The 25,140-nt window shown below is 37.8% G+C and overlaps 1 protein-coding gene across 4 annotated transcripts in view; it reads left to right on the top strand.

The window, feature by feature from the left end:
* LOC121895088 (cadherin-4-like) overlaps nt 1–25,140 on the top strand; it is a 276,647-nt gene that overhangs the window by 5,569 nt on the left and 245,938 nt on the right. For 2 of the 4 annotated variants that reach the window (XM_042407925.1, XM_042407922.1), the window contains exons 1-2: nt 16,797–17,077; nt 22,111–22,218. In XM_042407925.1, the coding sequence (XP_042263859.1) occupies nt 22,162–22,218 (57 nt within the window). In that variant the 5' untranslated portion in view covers nt 16,797–17,077; nt 22,111–22,161. Of the gene's footprint in view, nt 1–11,038; nt 11,165–16,796; nt 17,078–21,851; nt 21,958–22,110; nt 22,219–25,140 lie in introns of those variants that run through there. The other 2 variants (XM_042407923.1, XM_042407924.1) reach the window with 2 other exon arrangements.

Genomic DNA, 25,140 nt, shown 5'->3' with positions numbered 1-25,140 from the left:
ATATAATTTGCAAAGGAATGTGAAGGAGAATTGCCTAAACACCCTCCAGGGGCTTGAAAAGTGGCATTCTCCAGGCAGCATATTACAGGAAATAATCACAATGTAGAGTACACAGTTTGGATATATCTATCAATAAGTTTAGACATAGTTAAAATGGAAGACATAGTTTAGCATAGCACTTAACAACAATGCATCCCATTAACACCCATCTATTACACAACTATAATGAGTCATCATTGTCCTTGAATCAGTCATAGTCATAAGACACACACACACAAACAAACACACACACACAAAGAATAATTGTTCATAATACATGTAAGTATACACGAACACTATCATTAACAGACTAAGAGTATACACTCATGTTATATCACTTAGAGTTACAGCAAACACAAATAATGAATGCTTTTGGACTTCTATGACAATTGTATGATTTCAGGGCTCTTTTGAACTGCTGTAAAGACAAATTCAAAACATGTGATTGCAGAGAATTCCATATTTTGGGCTCTTGGTAAAATATAATAATCTGAGATTGAGAAGTACAGGAATTTGGGGAGTCTAAGGAGCTATGTGAGGAGTAATTATGGAATTGATAATTCTATGCAAATATTTCACGAAAAAAGGGGGAAGGGTTCTTTCTAAGGAACTATGAACAAATAAACCAATCTGAAGATATTTCACTCGATAAACATTGAGGCTGAGAGGAATGTCTTTGATGTACAAACTTATTATTCTTAGAGCTCATTTCTGAAGACAGTATATGGGCTCAGTTTTGGTCTGATGAATATCAGCCCAAGCTATATTACAATAATTCATATACAGATAAACCATACAAAAAATATAATGTAGTGGCCACCTCAGTGTTGATCAAGTGAGGGCTTTTGCCCAGTATACCAGTGCTCTTGGCCATTTTCGTGGTCATGAACATGATATTAGGTTACCAAGATAAGGATTCATCAAGCAGAATGCCAAGGTACTGTGTAGAATGCACATTAGCTATTTTATCGATTGCAATTTTAAACGAGGAGTTAAAAATCTCTGATTTAAGACCAAAAAAGATGAAGCTTGTTTTTAAATGTTAAGTGATAGTTTGTTGGACTTAAACCAAATAGATAGCTTAAGAAGTTCATCATCTAACACCTTAACCTGTACTGATGTGTATAATTTTGTACTTATTAAGATGTTCGATTAATCTTTGATAGACAAGCTTTTCAAGTACTTTTGATATAGCAGGCAGGATGGAGATGGGACTATAATGGCTGAAGACAGCTGGGTCATCATCTTTATAAATAGGAATAATCTTGGCAATTTTTAGTTCAAGAGATACAATTCCTTTTTCAAATGAGAGATTAATAATGTGAGATAGAGATTTTACAATGTACTTATGAAATGGATATCGATGTCAGAGCCAGATTAAATGGATAGATTACACTAGGCAGACTGTATTCCCCCCATATTGTTTGTTGTTTTCAGAATAGTGTATTTGTGAGTTGTCTTCACAGGTGGATATATGTATTGAAGTTTTACCTGTTTTTAACACCCTCTCTATGATGTTGATGTGTTGTCCTCATCTGTTGTCCATCCTTGTTGCTTGTGGTGGTGTTTTTATGTCGTTGTAGAGGAATCATCCTCAGTATCTGTCAAAGTCGTGACCCGGTGCTGCTCTGCTAATGTTAACTCTAAGGCTAAAATCACCTGCCTTTGCTGCTGAGTCTTTGGGTGCGGGGGGTCCTGCAGCAGGCTGGTTTGTGGGCTTTGAAATTGCAGGGCCCGAGACAAACTTGTGTGAAGCCCCTCTCTGTTGTTTTCTTTCTTCCTCTTCATTTTTCTTTTTTTTCCGCTTTACTGCATCCAAAAGCATACCAATACCGAAAAGCTGCTAGCCTATATATTGCTGCTGCTAACATACGAACATGACCTCCACTGAACCGGAAATACTTTTTCCCACACATTGGCATTAACATAATAACGTAAACGTGTATGTTCAAATAAATAAATAAATAAATATATAAACATTGAAATGAAGTTTAAGATCAGATTTTTTTATCTTAAAAATATTTTATATATTTCAAAATATATGTTTAACATACAGTTGATGTTCTTTACCCTTCTGTCTGGGCCTCCTAGTGGTAATGAGACCCTTGGCATGTGCCTAGAATGCCTGTACGTAGATCCAGCTCTGGTCAATATTATCATAACCTGGAGAAGAATCTTTCAATTGATTAAGATCTCCGAACCTCATCTTCTGTAACTGGTAAGAAATGAAAATCATTACTGATTGGAGAGTTCATAAACTGAAGAGAACTATGGTTGCTAGGCAGGTGGAACTGAGAAGATATTTTTTGTACAGATTATGTGTAGTATTCAAGGATTTCATGATGATAAGGATTTCAACTTCAACAAATACAGTATCTTTATTATGCTGCTTTTGTCCTGATGACAAACACTGCAACATTCAGCTTTCTTTCTCACATGTTCATTCTCTCATGAAAGAACATCCAGATAAGACAAAGTAAAGAATTTGATGTGCATCAATTTTTAAAGGCAAACTGGATAGGCATAGCTGAAAATGAAACAATCAAAGAAAAGATCATTCTCAAGAGAACTATATCCATTAACATGAACATCAAGTATTTTTTCTTCAACAAAGGATCAGAAATGTGTCTTTGATCTCTTTTTAAGTCAGTCAATGAATGACGCAGAGTGAAGCAGGTAATATGGAAAATTTAGTGGTTATGAGTTCACCTGTTACTTTACTTTAAGAGGATCTTTGATGTTTCTAATATCTTTCTCATTAGCCCAACAAATGTACATTTTAACCACCACTAAGTGTTATCAAAAGTAATAACCCACTCTTACATCTACTTGTATCCATTTCCCGATATTTTCTATCACAGCACTACAAAGTAGATTACTCCAGTGTCATTGTTGGTGCATTTGGGCTTGGATTTTATTAGTGCACTCTCAGCCAAATGTACTAAGGCTTTTGTAACAGTTTTAAGAGGTGAGAACACACAACCCCAGAAATATACCATGTATGATTCACACAGGCACAACAGGCTGGAGTAACAGTTTACATGCCATTTGCACAGGACTTGTGAGGTTTGGTTCACCAACTGCTAAAAAAAAATGTACTAAATAAATGCACTATTTTGTGCAAGACCATCTGGCAATCTACTGTTCCTTGGCTATACCTGATCTTAGGTTGGTATGTCTCAACCATTTGGAGTAGTAAACCAACACAGTGGGTTGAAAACTACAAAGATCTGTAGAGTTTGGTGGTCATTTTCGGTGGAGTCAGAAACACTAGCAAACCTTTCACGTTCCTTGCTTTCGAAAATATTAACACAGTGATATGATGGATATTTAAAGTCCAACTGAAATCACATTTAATTCTAAGTTTTGTATTATTAGAATGAAGAAAAAAGGTCTTTGGGAAAATATCAGAAATTCTCCTTTTTGTCTCAGCTGGCTGAGAGTGTGACAGTGCGTTGCTAACAGGGATTTTGAAGAGTAATGACCAAACCAGCATCTAATGGGTCCAAAGTGACATTTCCACATATGTTGGCGGCTCGTTCAACAAGCTAAGGTGTAGGACAGGGTATGTGTTTTTTAGTAGTAGTAGTTGTACACTGGATGAGTAGGAGACTTTAGCAGGAAAGCTAAAGTGGCTTGTTAAGAGTTTGTGGCTCTTGTGTTGTGTAGCAGGATGCTATCAGGCTCAGTGTGACCTATGATCAAATGCCACATTGTTGCTTTATGCGAGATTTGATTTGCTGTATCGGAATAAGGACTCAGTTACATAGTAGTTATGGGGTGAGAGGCTTATTTCGGACTTTCAGCTACTCAAAAATAAAAATGTCTTGACAGCACTGATGGAGCTCAGGATTCATCCATACAGTAAGGGGCTGCTTTATTACAAACAGTTCCACCTTATAAACCTGGAATCTGTGTGTAACAGCTGACCTGTGTAGCTGTGTAGCAGAACAAAGAACATTAATTACCATCAGATCCTGATCAGTCCGATGTTAATGAAGTTACCACTGCTGTGCTGCATGTGTAAATGCAGACAGCCTCTTTCTCAGTTTGGAGATGCACTTATCGTTTCAGCTGCTGTGTGATGCTGCAGCCAGCTGTTACACACAGCCAGCTGTGGGCAACAAACAGAACATCACTACTGATGTTCTGTTTGTTGCATTAATCTAACATGTTTCGGACCTTCCTGATTACATTAATAGCTGTATTTTGACATTTGACTTTTCAGTAGATTATGTTAGACTATAGATGCGAAATACTAAAGTAGTATAAAACGTAAAATAAATGAAAGTTGGTTTGTGATTGTGGAGAACTGTGTGTGTGCACACCTCTGCAAATTACAGACATGCAATTTGAGGCTCTCTGCAGTTTTCATTATGAACCAATCTGTGTGCTGAAATATGGAGAAAAGCCTGAAACACTGGCAACCGTTGCACTCACTCAATCAGACACAAAACGAGGGCAAATTACACTCAGCACCTAAACTTTATGGGCGTGTTTGCACCGTCATATCATTAGCGCAATGTCTTTTTGTGAATCAGACCTTGAGACGGGGCAGATAGCAGTTGCAGATGATGCGCTCTTCATGGTGCTATCAGTGGCCGCAATCCATTCTTTGTAATTCTGCCTCTGTGTCTTTGTCATCGCACAGCCATTAGAAGGTGCCTCAATATCTATGAGCAATGTCTTGTATCTGTAACACTTCAATATGTGTAGTTCTTTGCTTTAGTGTCATTTGTACAATATGCATGAATGCATACAGATATTATGAAGCAACATTATTCTAAGGATGACTCATGTTTTATTCATTGGGTAACCACATATTAAAAAACAACAAGCAAATATCAGTCTTATATTTGATGTGCTTCTTAACATTTTTGCCCTTCTTATGAAAACAAGTCAGGATAAACTCCAGAAGAGAGAGTTGATTCTTCTACAGTGTTTAAGACCTTGAAGTTTTATGTAGACCATACTACATGCACATACAGTACCAATGTGTTACAGGAATGTGAGTAATTCACCTTGCCTATAGTCATCTCAACTCTATACATCCTTATAAGTACACTTGTGTAGTTATAGTGTGGATGTGTGTACACTGAAGCGGAGATTCAACATGAGTCCAACCTGTCTACTGACCTCAAAAAGTGCTATGCATTAAACCCTATGTAGCGGATCAGGGTGTCAACACACAGAACTCGCTGTATGGGGTCAAACTAGCTGTCAGGGCTACATGACAGCACACAGAGGGAAATGGGTCTTAGTCTGCTATTAACTGTCCAGCTGACCTAAGTTCAGCTTCCCAGGTGGGCTGCCATGCACTAATAAGTCTAACCGATCCAGGTTCAGGCATTAAGTACCTGGAGTCACAGACACCAGCTGGGTTAACAATCCCTGCCAACAGTGTCACTGACCTGAGTTCAGCCAGAGTTACAGGTGCCAGACAGGTTAATCACACCACAAGCACAACAAAGAGACATAGTATTGACCTTATGCACACCTGGCCTGTCTGCTTTCAGACTGGCCAGTGACAACAAAACTGAGCTAAGCTTGTTGTACAGTAAGCCTCTGAGAATATTTAGAGTCGCCATAAATTCATTTTATGTCCCCCCACCACCAATTATGTTATGGTGTCATCTCAGTGCGTGGCTGTTTGTGTAGAGACATATTCTTATAAATACAGTAACTCAAAAGTTATACACTTTTTCATATACAGAAAAAGTTTGGATACACCTATACTATGAGAAAGTGTGTCCAAACTGCAGTTCTATTAGTGTGAATGATCTGTCTATATTTTAGATTCTTTTGCTGCAGACTTTTGCATTTTGATGAAGGAAAACCTATTTCTTTGAAGCTGTACTGTAACCCATCAATGTTTTAAGCCAGTGGTTCATATTGATTTTGCCAACATGTTATTGGAACACAAGTATGTTTACAGTACATAAAAGAGTTTTCTAACTGACACATTAATTAGCGTATTTACTTAAAACCATTAACATCAGTGGTAATGTTTAATGTGTAATCATAATCATGGTGAGGTATAAGGGAGCCCAAGCGCATCTTGTTGCAGTTTGCAAAGACTTAAACAGATAGTAAACCTGTTTACAATTTATTTGTTTGTTTTTGTGTAAACACAATAGATAAGCTAAGTTCAGATGCAGATGTGGGAGACAGAGTTGGCAGGAAAATGAGCCAGTTCCAGATGCTTAACTTCTTTTAGCTATCCAATAAAGTACAGCATCACTGGCAGTGCCCTAAAACTGCACAACCATATACATAATTCATAGGCATGGATCTGCAATATGTGTAAATACATTCATACACACATATACTTTATGCACACAGATATAAGCAGAGGAAGATTATGTACAATATATCAAATCTAACCCACGACTGAGGCAATGTTTCACCTTAATTCCAGACTCGTGTCTTATCAGCCAAAGGTTAGTGAGGAGAAAGCAGATTCTCACCTCAAGGTGGCAATACTGCAAAAATTATAATCCCAGTTTTCCCAAGTGAAAATAAGACCTCCAGAATCTGACAAGAAAATAAATAAGCCCTCAATTATTTAGTTTCAAGTTTTATCTCATGTATATTATTGTGGTTTATTGACATACTGTACAGTGGTCTTCAGCTTTATTGGTATTCTTTGCAATTTGTTCAATTTATTTTTATGCAAGGCCTGAGGGGTGAAATAAAAAGACAGATGCTTTCAGCAATGACAAGATCTCATTAAACAAGGGGAAAGATTATAGTGAGTAAGGTGCAGATGTATGTAAGGCAAGGCAAGGCAAGTTTATTTGTATGGCACATTTCAAAGTGCTTTACATCGCGCATAAAAGGCATCAAGACAATATAAAAGCAACACAAGGCAATGTAAAAAAGACATTTAAATACAATTAAAAAGTGTTAAATTTGGAAATAAAAAGAAGCTAAAGTAGGATAAGACAGATAAAAAGGGAGAATAAAAGTTAGAGTGCAGTGTAAGATATTAAACCTCAAAGTTGGTGGCAGTGGCAAACAGAAAAGTCTTCAGCTGTGATTTTAAAGAACTGAGAGTTGCAGGAAAAAAAACAAAAACCTGTACAAACAGTCTACATACCTTCTTTGGTCTTTCCAAAAAACTTTCTAAGTGTTAATTCCAAACAACAGAGCACACATTTAGTATTAACTTACTGTGAGAATACAGTAAATTGTAAATTGTAAAATCCTCTTTACTAGCCCATTTACTTTCCCACTAAGTGCACCACTGTATGTACTAAGGCATATGAGGGTTGGACAGGGAAATGAGTTATGGCCTATTATGGCCTGTAAGGTTACTCTTAATCCTCTGGTTTATGACTGCCTCATGTTTTATTTAATTAAGGCCATTTACAGACCATAATGCATCTTGATTGCCTAAGAATGTCCAAGTTGTGCTGAAAAAAGTGGAATAATAGACAATTCATAGTTTTTGATAAGGAGTTACATTTATAGTTAAACTTAATGTCCAGCCCCGCTTATTAGCTGAGCTGCAATCGCAGCATAGGAATAATGGCTGTGACTTTTTTGTAAGAATACTGAATTACGCTTGCTGTGAATTTCCAAAAGGTTTCTATGTTCACTCATAGTTTACCTAGGCTTCTTATGGGTGCTCTCGTTTCCACTAAAGACATGACGGTCAAGATCTGGAGTCACAAAATTGCCCATAAGTACTGAACAGTTAGTAGCATACATTTTGGTGGGTGAAAAAATACCCTGTAATACTTTTACTGTATGTGTATACTCCTACTGTGGAACAAGGATTGACATAAATGCTACACCAGTTTGACTAACACCAAGACTTAGACTGCTCAGTGGATAAACAAATCCAACATCCCCAGCAGATACAAGGATAAAAGCAGTAAGTTGAAGCATGTTAAGTCAGAGCTGCAGAGCTGGGCAAATGAAATTAGACACATGCCATGATGTTACTGCCTGAGTTTCAGTCAGCCAGTAAAGTTCACTATGCAGGCAACAAGAAAATTACAGAATTCCCAGAATTAAACTTGATATCAAGATTTCAAATAAGTGTGTTTTGTCAAGTTGTGTATAATTTAATATATTATTTACATGACAGAGATGAATATGAATCTCTGTGAGTATCTAAAACATGTTGAATCCAATGTGGAACTGCCTCAAGCTGAAGTTCCTCTAATACCGCCTTGCTCAAAGAAAACGACTGAAATCTAAAAAGTCTTCAAATATCTCCACTGAAATACAGTCATCACATTACAACATTATCTCTGTAAAGTATTTCCAAATGCTTTGAGGACAAGAAGCAGTCCATTCCTCATAATTGTATTACTGTTGTAGCAGAAATCTCAGCAGATCTCAAAGTCTAAATGAAACCAAAACTATTTGCATGTCTAGACCCCATATCATAACTTATGAACTATTAGAGAGCTATCAAACTGGTTATATAATTGTGAGCACCACAATAGTGGGACGTTCAAATGGCCCTCTTGAAAGCACTCTTTCTCTCTCTTTTCTTGCACCAAAATGCTTTCTGAATGTACAAACATCAATCCAACTTCAGAGTACATTTAAATTTGATGATAAAGCAGGGTATGCTTTAGGGCATGGCTACGTTGTGATTGACAAATCGCTACCACGATGACAACGTTGGTTAGGTAATGTAAACATGGCATAACCCCAGATTCACAGAGTGTAGGCGTAGCCGTAGCCGTCGCTATTTCAATGTGTTTTCAGTTCATGAAAGTTGTGTAACATTTTGGTGGCCTAAAAAAGTCCTGTTCTGCGTTTGGTTGTACTAAAAGACCAACTAAAGAGTCCGATGTTCAGTTTTTCTAGTAAGTACATTTTGTTTTAATGGTTTTAAGCCCATTTTTCGCTAGTGAAAATTAGCATTAGCATTAGCATTATAAAAGTTAACCATAGACTGTAAATGCACCGTGCTAATCAAGCTAGCAGCTAGCATTAGGGTTAGATGCACCTCTTGTCCAAATATGGTCACTTCTCATCACTTCTGGCTCTAAAAATCCAAGATGGTGACAGTCAAATTGCCAAACTCGAGGCTTCAAACCATGGATGTATAAAAAGAACTGGATACAGCGTCGGGCGGGGCCCTGTTCATTCCTATTAAAGTTGCTCAGTGGTGCATGAAGCCAAAAAAGTTTGACTTCCGCATATAAAATTAGCCGGATCTTCCAGGATCATTGGGCCCATATAGCAAGCGTACTAATGACTTGCTGGCCAAGCTGGCTACTTCCGGTTTAGTCCTCCAGCCAACTTGAATGGGGATAAAACAATTCAATTGTGCTGCTCTTTTTGACTTTTGAAATGTGATCGGACCCAACAGATCAAATTCTGATAGTGAGACGAATCATTTCGTGGGGGTTGTGCTGCTCAAAAAATTTTATCCGCTGATTTAAAGACGTCTCTTTCACAATGTAAGTCTATGGGAAAAAGTCTTCCTGGGCCCGATAGTGTCACGTGACGTTGTAATTACACAGTTTGGCCGCTATGTCAAATTGGCTTCACAGCCCAGTGCTGTTCATGGGGGCTTGTTCAAAACGTGAGTCCAACACAGCCAATGAGTGATGTCACAGTGGCTATGTCCATTATTTTTATACAGTCTATGGTCCTAATTTTGTTTGTTAAGTGATAGGACAACTGTGTTCAGTTGTTGTACTTACTGAATTTGTGATATGTTTCCATGTTCTACCTTTTTTGGGAAAAATATTTGTGATGCTGCTTTTCGACAATTTTATAATTATAGAATAGAAGTTAAAGAACCTGGAAGATAAGGAAGGTGTCAGGGAGTGCCAGGGAGTTATAAGGCCAGACACTCTTGGAATTACAGTTTCTGAGCTGCAGACATATAAGAAAATACACAAAGAATGAATTCCAGCACACAGTGCAGGGCTCTGTTTATATGACGCTTGTGTTTCTAGTGATCAAAACAGAAACAACTATGGTGTGCAGGAGCCACAAATTATAACCAAATTATAACACATTTTTGTATGTAACTAATTGAGCTGAGTAAGATATCCTTACACCCCATCTAATGCAATGGCTTGTCTACATGATTCATGCAATGCAGTGCACAGTTTGACAAAATTAAATGTAGCAGGAGGTAAAATTTATTTTGTCCAATTTGTCACTCTTCCTGCATTTCCTACTAAATCATTTTGGTCTGTCAAATTCTGCCTTTTCATAAATGGCTGAATGAAAAAAATATAATTGAATAACTGGTAAAGTTGAAAGTCAATTTCTCAAAGAAAAGGTCAGTCCTTTTGAATAACCTCACAATTTTTCAGGGGCCACTGAAGGACAGTATCACCATAATGCCTCTGGATTGATTTTCATATATTTTCTCCAGTGCAGAGAAAGATAGAACATGATGCATTACTTTCATGTTAAGGACAAGAACCAGTTTTTCATGTGAATTTGTAAAAAGGTTGTTAGTCTAAACATATGCAAATCTAGCACAGCTTGACCTGACTCTAGTCAATGCTTTGGGTGAAACAGAAAAGCACAAACATACAATATTAGGTTTCACATAATTTAAAAGAAGTGAAGATAAAGAGTGAAGGGCAAACATAGAGTGACGTTAATGCTACTGTCATCACACAAATGAAAGGAGCTTTGAGCCGCAGCACTGCCACCTATTCTGCTCTCTGAACTGTGGACTTTTTGGTGCTCTGGCTAACATTACCATGCACCGAGGAGATGTATCAACAACTTGCAGGGCCGCATCTCAGTGTTTACAACCCAACATTATAAAGCACAATGGCAGCATTGCGTCGCCCCAATTCTACTCAAGCGTGAAATTGCCTTTTCATAATTTCCATTATACTTGGTCTTTGAAAAATGGCTCTCACGATCTGTGGTAAGATAGAGGAAGTTATTTCTCTATCAAAGTGTGTTTTGATGATGTGCTGTTTGATGGAGTGTCTCAGCCCTGGTTTCCAAAATGTTGGTAACAGTGCTTTGTTTTTGTGTTTCATTTCTATGGTAGGTGGGAGTGATAAATGAAGGATCTTATTGCGAAGAAGCCTTGCTCAGGGACACCTGAGCCCCAAGATCAGCACAAGACGTGCAGTGAAGCGCCTGTTGACAAGCCTTTTATACAGCAAAGGGAAAAGTAAATAAAGCGTTTGAACGCTCACTCAGGGCACCAGGAAACTATTTGGATCAGCACTCAAAATGTTATGTTATTGAAGAAAAAAAATACTTGGATTGAGTGATGCTATTTATTTATGCAACTTTCTTTATTGAAAGCGTGTAAAAACAACTTTTGTGGCTACTGGATAAATTTGGCAGTTGCACATAATTGATTTAAAAAGATTTGTGCCTTCTCCTGTGAGATTCTATCTTTGAAGAAGCATCCAACAACATACATCTGATGATATAATATCTTGATCTAAGCCCCAGCTACTAGTCCTACCCACACCAGGGAAACACTTATCACCTAGATCTTATTTGTGTGCAGTAAAGAAAAGATTTGCTTTTACCAAAGTATACTTGGGGAAAAGTAGGGGAGGTTGATATTAATTAAAAAGATTCCCCACAGTACGCAAACACACATTTAATCTGTACTTCAAGGTAAATCTGTGTACAGCAAAATATAGTATCTAGTTGAAAATCATAAATCTAAGTGCAAGCAAGTTGTAAAATTGAGCTCCTTAGCGGACAGATATAGGAAAACGATTTGTTTATATGAGCAGTCTGATTATATGTGATATCCAATAGCAATGCATACTAATTTGAATCAAAATCTTTCATGCTGTTGAGTTTTCAGACTGTTTTCTTGGTTTGAAGAGTTAAAGAAGTAATAATTTTACCGTTCATCCAGAAGAAGTAATATTTAGTGGATACAAAATCTTAAATGTGATTATTATTATTATGATTATGTTATTCTCTTTTAAAGTCTTTTTTAGACATCTTTCGAATTCTGTCTTTGAGTATATCCTTCAAGACAAATTCTCCAGCATGAAGGCTCATATTAATTTTTCTGTCTGGGAATCTGATAAAATAGTAAAAAAAAAAAAAAAAACATTCCCTGGCAAAGACATTTTATTGATGCTATACAGGTCATAAGATGGATAAAAGTCCTCTAACACAGAGCTGAAAGCTTTTGGGATGTCAAGTGTACTGGATGTGTGTTGCTGTGTGTACTGTCAGGGCGTTCAAGCCCCTGAAGCACTGAGCTAAGGCAGTTTAGAGGATAGTAGTGTCTGCACATTGCAGCACAGCCATATGTTCACATTTTGATTTGGACCTCCGGAGGGAGTGTGTCAAATAAATGAGAAATACTTTGCTGTAGGTCTGTTGTTTGACAGAGCTGAATAAATGTGTGTGAGAGAAAGAGAGTGAATGAGGTCATGTGGAAGTATGAACTAATGTGATAGAGAACTCTTCCTGTCAAATACATTATAGTCTAGAGTAATATACCAAAATCAGAGAGCTAATATTTCATAACCCACCCTAGTCTGAGATACAGTTAGTCTAAGCACACTTTTCTCTGTTTCTGTCCTCATGCTAGTTAGGCAAGGCCTGTTAGTCTGGGAAATGGGTTAACTGTTTGGGCAGTGAGGGTCAAGTGGTGGCCCCTGTTTTCATGTTCCTGTTGGGAATCCTGTCGCAGTGTTCCAGGCAGACACGATTTAAGTGCAGAGCGCGTCAGACGACCAGGGGCTTAGTATGAACCCCATAAGTCTGCCTCATTTAAAGGGGAATGGGGACTCGTTCACTGGGAATAGTTTAATAATTTAGTATGGCCTTAAACTAATCTATTTCAAGCACCCAGATGGTATTTATATTGAGCAAATGCTCAGATAATTGAATGGAATAATTTACTCACTACTGTTGCTCAGTGTCAGAGAATACCCACACTGCACCAACCCTGGAAAAGACATAAAGTGAACCACTAAAACAAATCACTGGGAAAGTGTTTTCAGAAATAAATATGCTCCCGTGAAATCAAAGCAATTGAAATATCATATTGAACAACACAGAAATATGGGTGCAATCAGTCTATAGCTGCAGCTGTGAGTTTGTCTCTGCCTTTGCACATTTATTGAATCTGGATTAAATTTGTATGATTTATTAGTGTATGCATACTGCAGGAAGTTATGTGCGTGTGCCTGCTACTTTGTGTGCTGTGCGCTTATTAACACTGCCTGTCTTAAGGGTTTGCTGGGTGTCAGAGAGTGCTGTGGGTCATCTGCCCAATGCTGCTGCCTCCTGTGGGCATGACTGAGCAACCACCTGGGGAGCTGGAATGAGCTGGGGCATGATGGAGACAAGGCGGCTCCTCTGACCCTTAGGTATGTGTATGTTTGCATATGAGCGAGTTGGAAAGAGAGAGAAGAAGAGACAGAAGAGACAGAGAGGTCGTTGGGAAAATGAGGGAGGAAGGGATATAAAGAGAGGAGATAGAAAGACAGCAGTGGAGAGGGTGAAAGAGGGATAGAGGAAGAGGAATACAAAGAGATAGAGGGGGAACGGGCGGCTGCTGATTTTTAACAGGCGTGTCCCTCCATCTCTGATCAAAGCATCCTATCAGCCTTAGGGGCATCTCCACTGAGTGCCTCCCATAGCTGCTAAAAATTCACCCTGCCTAGGAATAATTTTTACCACCTCTCCTCTCATAGCCCTCACATATTTGTCCATTCATAGGCCATAGCACAAGCATCATGCCTGCTACACATGAAAACACCTGTACATGTTGCCAGGGTTTCCATGTTCCCACATTAGCAGAAATATATGATAGAACTTTTATTAATGAAAAAGAATGGGAGATGATTTTCAGATGGTCTGAGAGATCGGTCTGTACTCGTAGTCCAGCTGCACTGAGGGTAGAAATGTGACTGACAGCTGCAAATGAAAGCCAATGCTAAACTATGGTATGGTATACCTGTGGGATAGGAGTTTTATAAAGAATATATATGTAGCCTGCATTTACAATTCCATATATTACCTCACACATTTTAAAACAGCATTAGGACTTTGAGGCGGCTCTTAAATACATCAACAGGATTTGAATGACTCATTTAAGAGATGAATAAATTTGAATGGCACAATGCCACATTCCCCAGACCATTTTTATTCACTTACCATGTGAATTACACAGGCTGTGGGACTCACTGCTCCACATTGTTCAGCTGACCATTTTGCAGCTGGCTTTGTGATGTCTGAATATCATAAGGCTTCATGCCACTGCTATGCCACTGGGGATATCCAGCTGCATTTTCTTTCCACTGTGTCTCCATCAAAGATGGGAAATCAAACAATAGTATTCTGTATTGCTCCAAGCCCAGAATTTCCCTGATCCCTGCCTTGGTCATTGTTCCAGAGCTGTCAACGAGTCTTTGAATCCATCATCAACTTTTGAGTGCCTTGCCTCCTGTGTCAACCATGCACAGTACCACAGGATACTGGGGCCAGGACGAGGAAACCCCAGTGACCACATAATCCAGAAGGAATGGGATGGGATCATATCCTTGCCCTCCATAAGAATCCAATTTTCCAAAAACGCATCAGTCATGCTTTCTTACAAGCGAGTGGGCTGGTGACAAGAGAATCTCTATGTCTTGAGTGACTGTTCTGACACAGAGGCAGGTCCTTGGTGGAATATAAAGAGAGAATGATTTAATAGTTTTTATAAAGATTGGTACCACACTAGTGGGTTTACTTTTTACCCTTTGCACTTTAACTTGCTTTCTTTTCTCGGTATAATTTACATTAATGGGCTCAGAGTGAAGTGGAGACAGGAATACAACAGGAGACAGGAATGGAACCCAAACTGTGACCAAATCAGTTCACTGAGAAAGAGAGAGAGAGAGAGAGAGGGAGAGGGAGAGAGTAAAAGAGCGAGATATCTCCACCGATTTTAGTGTATGGGACATGCCTGGCATCCCAATGGCTAATGAAAGCATCATTATCAGGAGAGCAAGATGACTGTGCCCCTTAGAATATGCTTACAGACGACTTAGAGCGATGCCGCCTGTCTCCCCTACTTTCCTTTACTGCCATTAGACCCAGGCTGTCTGGGTGTTTACTACTCCCTGGGCTTGAGTTTATTTGACTATTCTGAATACTGTAAAAAAGAGATGACATAATGAACTGCTACTTACTCAGTACAGTGGCAAGCCTCTATGGGAGTTTGGCAGATAGACGCAGTTTTTTGAGGAAATAAGGGCTCTCATTGCTCCCAGCTCCTATAACTTCTGCTGACAGATTTTGATAACTGCGCCCTCTCCATGTGTTTGTGTTGGGCAGTCCCTGCTTTAAAATTGGCTACTCAAGAGATTTGTTTTGAAATGTGTGCTTGTGTGTGGGAATGATCAGTTGAAATAAAATTCTCCCTACATAAAAATAAGCTTTTGTGGTATCTAAAGTACATGCAACAAAGATTTTAACTCATTCAGAGCAGAAATTTCACCTTCAAACAGACAATGTCCCTTTGAACTAGAATATATGTCTTCAAATATAATTTTGGATTTTCTGTCATCACTCTCAAATAGTGTCCAGATCTTGGAGCTACACCATACCAGGTTTTTAAGACAACTAGAGTCTTTTTTTGTGCTGTGTTTCTAGAGAAAATACTTATGCTGTGTCCCAATTCCATACTTCATACTGATGCAATATATTACACACTGTACTGTATATGTACTGTATACTAGTCTTTGTAGCATGCTGTTATTGCAGTTAGTATACAAAAAAATCAACACATATCATTTTATGCTAAAAGGAAATGATTCAATACATGTGCCATCAAATGTCAACCAAACTGATGTCCGACTCTACTACCAATTAGATACTTATACTTTAGATACTTACAAGAAAGATAATACTTATCTAACAAGAAAGATAATACTTATCTTTCTTGTTTAACTACTTAATTCTGGAGCTGTCTCACCACCATTTGCAATTTTTTTTTCCAACTGCGTTGAGTTCATGGATGTATAAAAAGAACTGGATACAGTGTCGGGCGGGGCCCTGTTCATTCCTATTAAAGTTGCTCAGTGGCGCATGAAGCCAAAAAAGTTTGATTTCCGCATATAAAATTACCCGGATCTTCCAGGGTCATTGGGCCCATAGAGCATGTGCACTAGCGACTTTCGTCGGCCGAGCCAGCTACCTCCGGTTTAGCCCTCCGGCTAACTTGAGTGGGGATAAAACAATTCAATGGTGCGGCTCTTATACACTGTCAAAATGTGATCGGACCGAACAGATCAAATTCTGATAGTGAGACCAGTCATTTCACGGAGGTTGTGATGCTCAAATAAAATTATCTGCTGATTTACAGACATCTCTTTCACAATGCAAGTCTATGGGAAAAAGTCTTTTTGGGCCCAATAGCATCACGTGACGTTGTAATTATGTGGTTTGGCCGCTATGTCAAATTGGATTCAAAGCCCGGCGCTGGTCCCGGGGGCTTGGTTGAGCTCCTCCACTTCCTTTTTTGCAATGCATTGTGGGCCAGTAGTGCACATCAACGGCACACTCAAAAATCATCCACTATTTAGTGTGCAAAATGTTTTTTGGAGTATACTTAATTTACTAACTCTCCCATTGTGAATGCACTAAGGACTCTAAACAGCAGCATACTGGGTCTTTTCAGTATATATTAGACCCATAGACTATATATACAGTCTATGATTAGCATGGATGATGATTAGACCAAACAAATTGGCAACCAGGAAATGGGCGGTGCTAAGGCCTATCTAGCCCTACGGAAGACCGAGAGGGACATTTACCAGCCACAGTCATGTTCCAGGGCTAGGGTATTGTACATGGCAGGGACATGGAACTGAGCCATCGTTAATGCTATTAGCTCCACCTGTGCTTTTACAGCTATGCCAAGTCAAAATGTCGGTTGTGAAAAAAGGTCTAAAGCCATGAGTGTAAATCAAAACTTTCACCATGGATTGTTTATTTTCAATTCAGTTGTGGATAAGAAAACAGGTAGCCTGAAAGAGTAGACACAATGTCTGAATCTGTGGCTAAAGATAAGCAGAATGACAGCAGACACAAGGGAACCACTGACTGACTAAGGGTGCCAAATGTGTTTGTATTTATCCAACAATGTAATTATAATGTCATCTTCTGTGCTTACAGTATGTAGTTGTTACTGTTGCTAACATAGCTTACATAGCTGCTAATGCCAGCTATTGTTTGACACAAATGTTATTATGTTAGGTGATGTCATAGTGTGGGGTCAGAATACAGCGTTTAATCACTTTTGTAAGCTCTAGGGAACAGTGTAGAACAAAAGTCTTCAACTTGACTAAGCTAAAAGTAGAAAATTACATTTTCTTTGCCAATATTTGGTGTTGCTTATTTGAAAACGTTTGCTTCTACTGCACAATTACAGTTAATATTCATCAAGATATTCTTAACATGAAAACCCATATCCAGTAAGTTGTTTCCTCAACTGGCAGACAATTCACTGCTTATTTATGCACATAAAAATGCCCAATCAATGCCTAAGGCTACCCTACTCTTGAAGTACTGAAGACTCTAAGATCTATGCAAGGACACTACACTTAATTCATTATAGCTTTTAATCAACTGCACCACATATAATTTCCCTTAACCAAACCGCTATGTCACAAACTTTTAAGTTATTTTTTCCATCAATGATCACTACAGAAGAGGATTAGGGCCACATGTGAAAATTTTTTTTGAGCTCTGAGATTTAAGTCAGAATAGAGTATAAAGTCAGTCAGGATTGCGGTTTGGGTTAAAATGATCTGAGATTGTCTTGAAGCGTGGTATGGGTTAAAGTTACTTCCTTAAAGTTACTCAGCCTTCATTGTCATGGCAATAGTAAACATCATAACAATCAAAATTACGTTTTTTAAAAAACAGTCCCTACTCGCGGTTTGAAATGGGAAGCAGACAGTGGTCACCTGCAGCTAAGTCCACTTTTTGCCAACAGTCTATCTATCCATCCACCCAACCTGCCTCCTCCCAATATGAAAATTGATCACCTTATATTCATGTCATCTGAACTGCATCACTTCCCTGGTTCATAATTACGGTGCTGCTACATGGCGTAAATGTAACTATAGGTCATTTTTGCCAGCTGAATTTTCGACCTATACTGTTGTTTTATTGTGAGAACAGGCTGGTACTGGTTGTCAAGGTCATGGTAGTGGATGGGCAGTGTGTCTGATTTTCACACTGAGACCAAAATTTGCTTCTCAACTCAGACTTGCAAAAAGTGTTTTCTGAATTTTCAGTGCAGCTGTATTGACTGTAATAACCTCATCATAGAAATATTTTCTACCCACTGTACTCCATAACAACAACAATGAATAGAACCCTGTGCAACAACAACCCAAATAAACCTGTACCATCTCACTCTTTTGATTCCCCTGTGAGTACAGTGTTGTACCCCATAAGTAGGCCTACTTTACAACATACAAAATAACATAAAGGCTACAAGTTGCCTAATGGTTAAGACACATACCAAATAACCCGCAAAGTCCACAGCTTAACTCCCGGTCGGGGGATCTGTCATATCCCTGTCTCTTCCTGTGCTTCCTGCCTCGCTGCACAGACTGTCAAATAAAGGCAAAAAGCCAAACAGAAAAAAAAACTAAAAGAAGCCATATAGGCTACAAGCCTACAGTACGTTCCTCACAATACTCTTCTCCCTGGATCTCTGTTTGTTCCAAAGTAAAAACACAAATGTACCCCATAGAGGTGTCCCAAGTTTAAAAACAGAACTATGTAGTTTCCCTATCCTCTTTTTGTTTTCATCTGTACCCCTCCAGTGTTGGTAAATAGTGTCATTTTGCAATAAATCATAGCAGATTTATAAAGCATTACAGAACTCGTTACCCCAGGTTCCCTCAAACTTCCAGCTTCGTTGCTCAGTAATGGTAATACTCTACCCTGTAATAATAGATAGGTATAGGTAATCTGTAAATACTTACAGTATGAATTCTCAATTAAATTCCTTCCAAACGCCAGATTGTTGTCAGTAGGTTAAACTGTACCCCCTAATATTAGAGTAGATACTGTTAGTTAAAAAAAGTAGCCACAATATAAATTATTTTGTCCAGATTGTTACGCCCATAGTACAAGTTGTACATGTACAAAGTACATGTATTATACAGTAACATTTACAACCTACACAACACCTAAGACTATCTTAAGACCCTAAAACGTACAGCTAGATGGTCCTAAGACATTTATTCCATCAGTCTAAACATTGATTAAATGAGTAAGATACAATTTAAATGGATTTCAGAGTAGAGTAACTAGTTTAGAAGTCCCCAGGGTATTCAAGCTTAGACATATTTTAGTAGCAACTGCTGCCTTAAGGTCTTTTTGAAAACAGACACAGATAATGACATTTTTAAAGTGTTATCAAGCTCATTCCACACCTGTGAACCTCTGCAAACCACACTAAAGCCCATACATTTAACTTTATGTTTCTTACCTTTTATAAGATGCTTTTTTCTAGTCTTCTATGTATGAGAGGGAAGGTAAGTCAGAATAAGGTCACAAAGTCTGTCATTGAGCATACATACAACATTATACAAGCAATGCAAAATATATTACATTCAGTAAGCTTTAAAATGCTGTAGCTGTAGAAAAGAGGGTCAGTGTGAGCATGTACCTTAGACCAAGATATGGCATGTATAACTTTCTTCTGTAGTTGTATCAGATAACTAAGAAAAGTATTGCACCATATAACATAAGAGTAATTTATATGAGGATCATATAAAGACAGATATAAGGTTAGAAGTGCGTCAAGTGGAAGAAAGAGCCTCAACTTGAAAAAATAAACCAACGTATTTGGATTTTTTTTTTCAATTTATCAATATGGCCCTTAAAGTTTAAAAAAATATCAATATGAACCCCCAGGGATTTGGTGGATGTCACTCTCTCAATAACCCCACCATTTATTTTGATCATATGTTCAATATTATTTTGATTTCTATTGGAGTGGAAAACAATGAAGTTTATCTTGCTGATATTTAAGGATAATTTATTGCATTTAAACCACGTATCCACCTTAACCATTTCCTCATTTAGATTGTTTTGCAGGTTTAGATTTTTGTGTGATAAGAATAAATTTGCATCATCAGCAAATAATACTTAATGTAGAATGTTAGAGGAATTCATTATACATATATAAATCATTTACATACAGAATAAAGAGGAGTGGCCCTAAAATGGATCCCTGGGGGACCCCATATTTGATGGTTTTATTTTGAGATTTGTGACCAAATACATATTGCTTCCTCCCATACATATAGCTTCTGAGCCAACTGAGTGTTGTGCCTTCGCCATCATAATGTTGTAGTTTGCTTAGAAGAAGTTCAAAGTTAGTAGTGTCAGATGCTTTTGATAAATCGAGGAAAACTGAAAAAAATGCCGCAGTCGCCTTCTTCAAGAGCATCATTGATTTTTTTTTTTGATGAGATCAAGAATTGCCATACAAATGGTGCTCTTTTTTCTAAATCCATACTGTGATGTGACAAGAATATTTGATTTATCTAAGTAATGACTAACTACTATACACAATTATCTCCAATACTTTGAAGAGAGCAGGCAATATAGACATAGGTCAGTAGTTGTGCATATCATTTTTATCACCAGAATAAGAATTCTAGCAATCTTTGTCATTTTAAGCACAAGCCCACAAAGCAGAGAGAAAGATTGATAGAGTGAACAAGTGGCTTCACAATTTCATTCACAATAGCTTTAAGAATTTTGCTACAGATTTAATCTGCGCCAGCTGTATGAGAGGTTTTCATATTCATAATTATTTTAGAGACTTCATTTCTGTCAGTTGGCATCAAATAGTATAAATTCAAATAATTGCCTTGAAGAGATTTCTGAAAGAAGCACCCTCTGGCTGGCTCATTTTGTTAGAGAGATTTTCACCTATGGAGATAAAATTATAGTTGAAACTGTTAGCAAGATCTGCATTGTCAAAATCATTGCTGAAGTTTCTGGCAATGTATTTGATTTTGGTGTCCGGAAGCACCTTCCAGGATTGCTTTTGATCACCCTGAGAAGGTTTAATAAGCTTGGTGTAATGTCTTCGCTTACTCATTCGTATAGCGTGTTTGAGTTTATTTCTGTATTTTGTATATGGTTCTTTATTTGCATCACTTGGGTTATTGATAAAGCGTTTATAAAGTTTGTTCTTTTTATTGATGGATTTTAAGATACCCCTAGTAAGCCATAATTTCTGATCTGCAGCACCATGTTTAATGATCTTTTCAGGTATGGGACGATCAATGGAGTCATTTATTTAATCAATTAGAAAATTATATGCTGTGTCTGGATTTGTACAGTTATCGATTCAGTCCCATGTTTTGGCTTGCAGGTTTTCGCATAGTTGTTGCAAGGTTTTTTCACTCAGAACTTTAACTTTTGTTTCAGGACTTGAATCATCAGTCTTTCATCAGTCTTTCAGTCTTTCATCAGGAAAATGGTCTCTAATGTCCAAAAGTATTACTCCTCAGTCAATACAAGCATTATAAATATTTGTAATGATGTTATCAATAATTGAGCTGCTGGATTTTGTTAGTTTAGTAAATGTATTTATGGTGGGGAAAAGTATGAGGAATATAGAGTATTAATAAAATCAATTTTAGCATAATCCTCTTTAGAAATATCGATGTTAAAATCACCAAGAATAAAACAATTTTTATTATTTTCATTTATGCCGTATAAAAGTTCACCCAGATCAATCTTGAAAGTGTCAGAGTCAGACTCCAACAATGAGATTTTTACCATTTTTTTTTTTACATTTATCTCAGTGAACAGAGAATCTGAGTGACCATCTTCAATAATGAGGTCATCACAAACATTTATGGAGTGTCCTGAATCTACATTTAGATGCACTCCACCACCTGGTCTGCCAAGTCTATTTCTGTTGTATAATTTGTAACCATCAAGGTGAAGTATATCCACATATGTGTAAACTGAGAAGAATTACTCTGTACGTTGTGGGCCATGACCTAAAGTGTGGATGTTACCTGATTCTTCAATACAAATTTGTCTACACAAGATATTGACCTATTCTGCTATTTGTTCTTTTAAATATTGCAGAGAGGGATAGTACAAGAGGAAGCAAATACAGTGAGGTGTTTAGATGAAGAGATGCAGATGACAGACTCTACTGCAGTTTGTGTGAAGCACCTCCAGCATGTCATCAAGGTAAACAATGCATTTTACCTTGCCATACTGCCCTGTGCAAAACAGTTTGCACTGTGTCAACACAGCTTGAATGGTTGCAGTTGGCTTATCTCGGTATTAGTAGCATCACACCTTGACCAAATTTTAGTTGCTGAACTTTAGCTAATCATACTGTAGTTGCCATGTACAGATATCATAGAAATAAATAATTTGAATGAATAATTCTGTAATTCAAGGCTTCAGCAGAATCATCTAATATCAGTGTTCTGACTGGTGATTTTTTCTGACATTGCCAGACAGTGAATCCTACTCTGGGCCACACACACCAATCACAGCACTGAACAGGACAAAAACCATAACCATGTCACAGAGCCCATCAGGAATAAAAAGGACTGCGGATAGGAGTGTCGGAGCTCATCCTGGGGACTAAGGGATTGGGATGAGAGAGGTGGTAAAATGCCTGCATGTCACACAGAGGAAATTGGCTGAGCAGCCACCCTCTGATGCAGAGTCATGCTCTTTTTGACAGGATTAGAGCCCGTTGGCTCAATAAGCAGATATGGAGACAAGTCTGTCAATCAGAGACAGCACACTATAAAGGTCATTAGTAGCTCAAAAGTAATGAGTCCTCCAAATTGAACAACAAAACACATTGTTGGTCCATGCACTCCAGAATGACACATAGAAGCATTTTCTGATCTGACGCCCCTATTTGCAGTATGAGATCATTTGTCTTTGCTTTCCAAAACTGTTACAAATCACTGTTGAATTTTTTTTTTGATAGGACAATGCTATAATTAAAGTCTGCTTAGGTTTAGGCACAAAATGATTTGGTTAGGTTTAGGAGGAGATCATGGTTTAAGATAAAATATATATTTTGTTAAGGTCAGGGAAACATTATGGTGTAGGTAAAAATGACTACTATGGTTACAATAATAACCATGTGGTTAAGGTTAGGGGATGACTGTGGTCATGGTTAAAAAAAACAGTTGGAAATGGGAGATGAACAGGAATTTCATGTTATACCCCATTTACACCTGGTACTAAAATGCAATCTGTATCTGGGTGTTTTTTCTGGATGAGGAAAAACACATGTAAATACGAGTTTTAAATGCACTCAGAGCATATTGTAATTGGATCAGCCAGATCACATTTGGAGGCGGTCAGGCTCGAATTGTGATCTCAGCCAGGTGGAAATGCAGTCTATACAGTGCAACAACATTCATAAGAAAAAAAATCATCCCAGTAACTTGAAAGGTCACCAAAGACTGATGGATTGGATGTCATTATCCTGATAATACTAGGTGTAAATGGGGCCATAAAGTCTGATGTTTTGTTGACCCATCCATCCATCCTGACCTCCTCCTGAGGATGACTTTGTAGCTCTGTAATAATGTCTGACTTTGCTCTCGTCATAATCACAACCGCTACAAGGTTTAGTCACTTGGGCACTTGCTGAAATGACTGATTCTCATAGGGATTTTTTTTGGACGAAAGTCTCCTCAAAATGCAGGCCAACCTCTATATTATGCTGTTTTTTGTTCAGAGAGATGTTTTATATAGTCATGAGCCACTGTGCAAGCACAAAAACTGCTAATGGTAAGAGGTAGTGCTGAACCACATGCACACAGATGCAAGGTAATAGTCTGCCATGATCTTTTCAACTCTTTTTAGTCAGAAGAATTTTCTTTTGAAAAATGGAGCTCAGTTCAAAGACAGCTAAGTTCAGTTTTTGAGCCATTTGGATTCACATCGAAAACCTTTGGAACTGACCTTGTTCAACTTTTTGCTTTTGATGAAATTCATCTTTTGCAGTCTCAGTCTCAGGGACAGTATTAGATTTGCAGAAAAAGGTAGGCTATTGGGTGAGTTCATCAAGTAAGCAAGTGTAGCAGACGTGGGTTATAATCAAAGTCTAACACAGTTAACATCTCTTCAGAAAGAAAACTTTTGCTTAATTTCATTCCGTGACTTTATTTATAAATGTAATAAAAATGATCAAATACCACAGACTTGTATCAACAGATACAAAAGCTCCACTCAAAAACAGGGTCAAATTCAGTTCTGTACATTTATATAAAGCATTTATTTGTCACCCTTGCACACCCCTCTCCTTTTTTCAAAAGGATTTTTAGTAATTATCACTCAGATATTACAAAAAAACAAATAATTGAAAGGTATATACCTTAATACATGTCACAGATATCAGCTAATGGCATTTCATAATTCAAAGAATTTTGCAAGAATAGTTGGATTAGAAGGGAAAATCAACACATCTCATGATGTGTTAATCATATCATTTAAAAAAATGCTGTTAAGATACCCTTGTGTTGAAGAATAACACAACGGTGTGTTCTCTCAAAGAAGACAGGTGTTGCACATGTCACATAATTGTCAAGAGAGTTATGGTATTATCATACAGAGACAAGCTTAAGAACTCATCAATGTGATGAGCTGGTTTTCTCATTTCTACAGAAAAGTAAGTAGTCTTATAGCAGTCAACATAGAGCATGGTCGAGGGTTGGGATGGGGATTATAGCATGCTTTTCCTAAATACTGATTCATTGTGCTCATTTTTTAAAATTGTAATAATGGAAAGCAAATATTCAGGCCATATTCAAAATGGATAACACTTTATAATACGGGTACAAAACATAATTAATGCTTAAAGGACCAGTGTGTAGGTTTTAGTGGCTACTGCCGTTCTGGGCTACTTTAGAAACATGGCGGTGCAACATGTCAAGAAGACCTTTTTTTTATTATTAAGCACAAGGAAAATGTACAGAACAAGGATGGAATTAGATCAGCAATGGTGGAAATGATGTTACAGTACATTCAGGTAAACATAACACACAAAAAGGTATCATTATACCGAAAGTCAAGTGAAAAGACATATTTCTTTACAAACAAGCCAAACAACAGCAAGAAAAAAGGAAAGGAAAA

This window comes from Thunnus maccoyii, chromosome 4 (genome assembly GCF_910596095.1).
Source record: "Thunnus maccoyii chromosome 4, fThuMac1.1, whole genome shotgun sequence".
Classification (NCBI taxonomy): Eukaryota; Metazoa; Chordata; class Actinopteri; order Scombriformes; family Scombridae; genus Thunnus; species Thunnus maccoyii.
The sequence above is the reverse complement of the archived record's forward strand: the minus strand, read 5'-3'. Positions and strand labels throughout refer to the sequence as shown.